At 47.1% G+C, this 3,109-nt stretch overlaps 1 protein-coding gene across 1 annotated transcript in view; it reads right to left on the reverse strand.

Moving 5' to 3' along the window:
• Positions 1-315: 315 nt before the first annotated feature.
• Positions 316-3,109, reverse strand: part of PRDM15 (PR/SET domain 15) — a 45,604-nt gene continuing 42,810 nt past the window's right edge. Inside the window, exons 23-24 of the mRNA XM_018570815.1 lie at positions 2,083-2,292; positions 316-819 (exon numbers count right to left, since the gene is read on the reverse strand). Of these exons, the coding sequence (XP_018426317.1) occupies positions 316-819; positions 2,083-2,292 (714 nt within the window). The remainder of the gene's footprint in view (positions 820-2,082; positions 2,293-3,109) is intronic.

Genomic DNA, 3,109 nt, shown 5'->3' on the forward strand with positions numbered 1-3,109 from the left:
CATCTGCTGCAAAGAATTTATTCACAATGGATTTCCAGTCTCCGGACTAAACAATTTGGCAAAATATACACATAGCCTACATGTCATAGCCAAACAAAATGGCTACCCCAATGGTCAGCCCCTTACTCCAGTTTTGGACCAGGTCAGACGAATCATTTCCACCAGTCCTTCATAAGAGTTTAATACTGTTGAGAAGCAATTCTTCCGTCTTCTCATCTCAATACAGTAACACATTTCAACATAAAAGAACCAAAAGAAAAACGTACAAATAATTTAAATAGGTCTAGCAACCGTTACGTTCATGGTTTAGTCAGCTTAATAACTGTACATTGGCTCCTGGGAATCCACTTCACTAGTTTGGCCAGCTTGTGTCGGGGAAGGTTCCTGCTCCGTTTGTTCTGTGGGCGTGTCCTCCTCCGTGGGGGGCGGAGTTTCACCCACGGTTACTGCCCTCCAAGTCAGGGGTCCCTCTGTGGCGATTTGACCCCCGAGGGGAGCTATGGAGTTCACAAAGGTGGTGAGGTTAATGAAGTGTGCTACGGGGTGCGAGCCAGCGGCCTCCTGAGACGCGCTGATGGCCAGCTCAGCTGGCCGGTTGTGGAGCACGGCGCTGCCGCTCACTGCATCGAAAGTCACAGTAAGGATGGAGCTGTCCAGTTGGAGCTGGCGGTCGGAGCCAGTCAGGTGACCCACAGCGACTGGCTGCAAGCTGGCAAACTGGGCACCCGCTGTGGTGGTGATAGGAGTCACGGTGATATTGGTCAGCCCCACAGTGCAAGATGGGGTGGGGACGTTCCCATCACTAATTGTCACCACGACCTGCAACCAGAAACAAAATTAACAGAGGGGAGCCAAACAACTTTTCACTGACTTATCTAAATTGTCTTTTTAGCACATATCAAAAAGGTAAAAACATTTTTTAACTTATGTCTCCTATGTTTTTATTTGTAAAGATTAAAATAATCAGCTTTTTATAAATTTTTTAAGCAAATGCATTTATTGAAAATATTTGAGCAGTGGTATAGGTAACGCGTCTCATCAAAGTCAGGAATTAACATCAATGATCTAGGCAACTAAATGTATATAGCAATTGCAACTAGAGCTGCAACAGTTAATCGATTTAGTCGATTAAAATCGACGATTGAAAACGTTGGCAACTTTTTCGATCGTCGATTCGTCGGCTATCAATTGATTTCCCTGTTCGGTGCTGTTCCGGGCTCCACATGCGGCCTGAGCCACACGTCACACGCTGCGGCCGCCGTGCCCACGGCACAGGCCGCGTAAGCCACGCCCACCGCACAGGACGCTGAAGCCGCGCACGCCGCTGCTCTACTTCCTGACGCGATCTCCCTCACTCGTACCTCCTCTCGCTGTCTACAGTCTACTTATAACCCGTCCGCTCTGCTCACTGCAGTCAGAGACTCGGGACTCGGCGGCAGAGGACGGAACCAGAGGAGAGAGGTAAGTGCAGGGGGGAGGGGAGGACTGCACACTGTTTACATGTGATCTCGGCGACATCGCCGAGATTTTTCATGTAAATGAAAAATCGGCTGCCTCACTCTACATTCAGTCCTGCTTGTACAAAGCAGGACTGTATGTAGAGAAGGCAACTTCCCCACAAGGACACCGCTGCCGCCCCTCTGCGCCCCGAGGCCAGGCCTCGGTGGCCTTGTGTGAAATCCGGGCCTGGTCATCCCTATTACAGTAATTGGACAGCACAGGTTATTTTAACCCTAACCGCAGCCAATAGTAAATAAAAGCCCGGCTGCATTATAGTCAAATGGGCTTTAAAGTTAAACTACAACCTTTATTTTGCTGGGGAAGGGTTAGGTTTTTTTGGGGGGTCATGGTTTTTTGGGGGTTTGTGTTTTTTTGTTTTAGAGCAACTCTGACTCTATTATTCAGAACACTTAAAGAAAAAACAAACAAACAAAGAAAGCCACAATTCTGATGGGTGCTGTTGGTTTCTGCAGTTTGTACATCATCGCTGTTCTCAGTATTGCTGTGTAGACTGTGTAAGTGTGCGTAGCCAATCAGAATGGTGGCAGAGAGATGAATGATCAGGACCCATGAACTTCTCACCTGCTGCAGAGTCTCCACAGCAGAGCCGTCTTCCTCCTCCGCAGCTCCGCTAGTGAACTCAACCTCCTTGCTGCTGTACTGGCTGAACTCAGAGTCCTCGTGCGTTACTCCTTCCTCCTCGCCATCCTTGTCCTCTTCTACGTGGGTTCCGGCCAGCCGCAGTGATTTATCTGACTGGATCTCTTCATCGTCCTCGTCCTCCAGAAGCGGCTACAAACAGACACAAAGACATCAGTCACACCACAGACAGGATAAGTCTACACTGGCCGGCAGATTCTTATAATCTGTAGTAGTGGTTAGCGCCTCTGCCTTGCAGCACTGGGGGTCCCTGGTTCTAATCCTGGCCAGGTCACTATCTGCAAGGAGTTTGCATGTCCTGCCTGTGCTTGTGTGGGGTTTCCTCTGGGTACTCCGCTTTCCTCCCACACTACAAAGACATGCTGGAAGGTTAATTGGCCCTGAATGCGAGATGGGGACCTTAGATTGTAAGCTGCTTGAGGGCGGGGACTGATGTGAATGTGCAACTATGTAAAGTGCTGTGTAAATTGTCGGCACCATATAAATATATGTAATAAATAAAATCTCTCGAATGAAATCCCATTAACTTTAACAAGCTGGCACTTAAAGCATATCTAAAACCTCCAACAATGATCTGTTCCATTTGGTATGTAAAATATATTGTACGCTTTTTTTGTGTGACATCTGTTTGACTAGTTAAAAAAAATACTTGTTGATCCTGCCAGAAATCTTGTGAAACGATAACTTCCTGTGCTCTGCATCTGTGCTGACTGTTATCGGAAGCATTGTACCTTGCTCTCTCTAATGACTGGCACTGGTATCTGAAAAGTATCGGTGAATCCCTAAAAAAAACTAATACAGCCACCACCTCTAAGGATTGGTATGCTTTGATATATACATTTTTTGCCTCCTTTCTGAAGACCTGAAGGGCCTAATGATTCTGCACACCTAATATACTGCGGATTTCTAGACCCTCAATTGCCTTCAATGTATGTGACTGATTTAATAC

Source organism: Nanorana parkeri, unplaced genomic scaffold, assembly GCF_000935625.1.
Source record: "Nanorana parkeri isolate BGI_ZX_2015 unplaced genomic scaffold, ASM93562v1 scaffold1601, whole genome shotgun sequence".
Lineage (NCBI taxonomy): Eukaryota > Metazoa > Chordata > Amphibia > Anura > Dicroglossidae > Nanorana > Nanorana parkeri.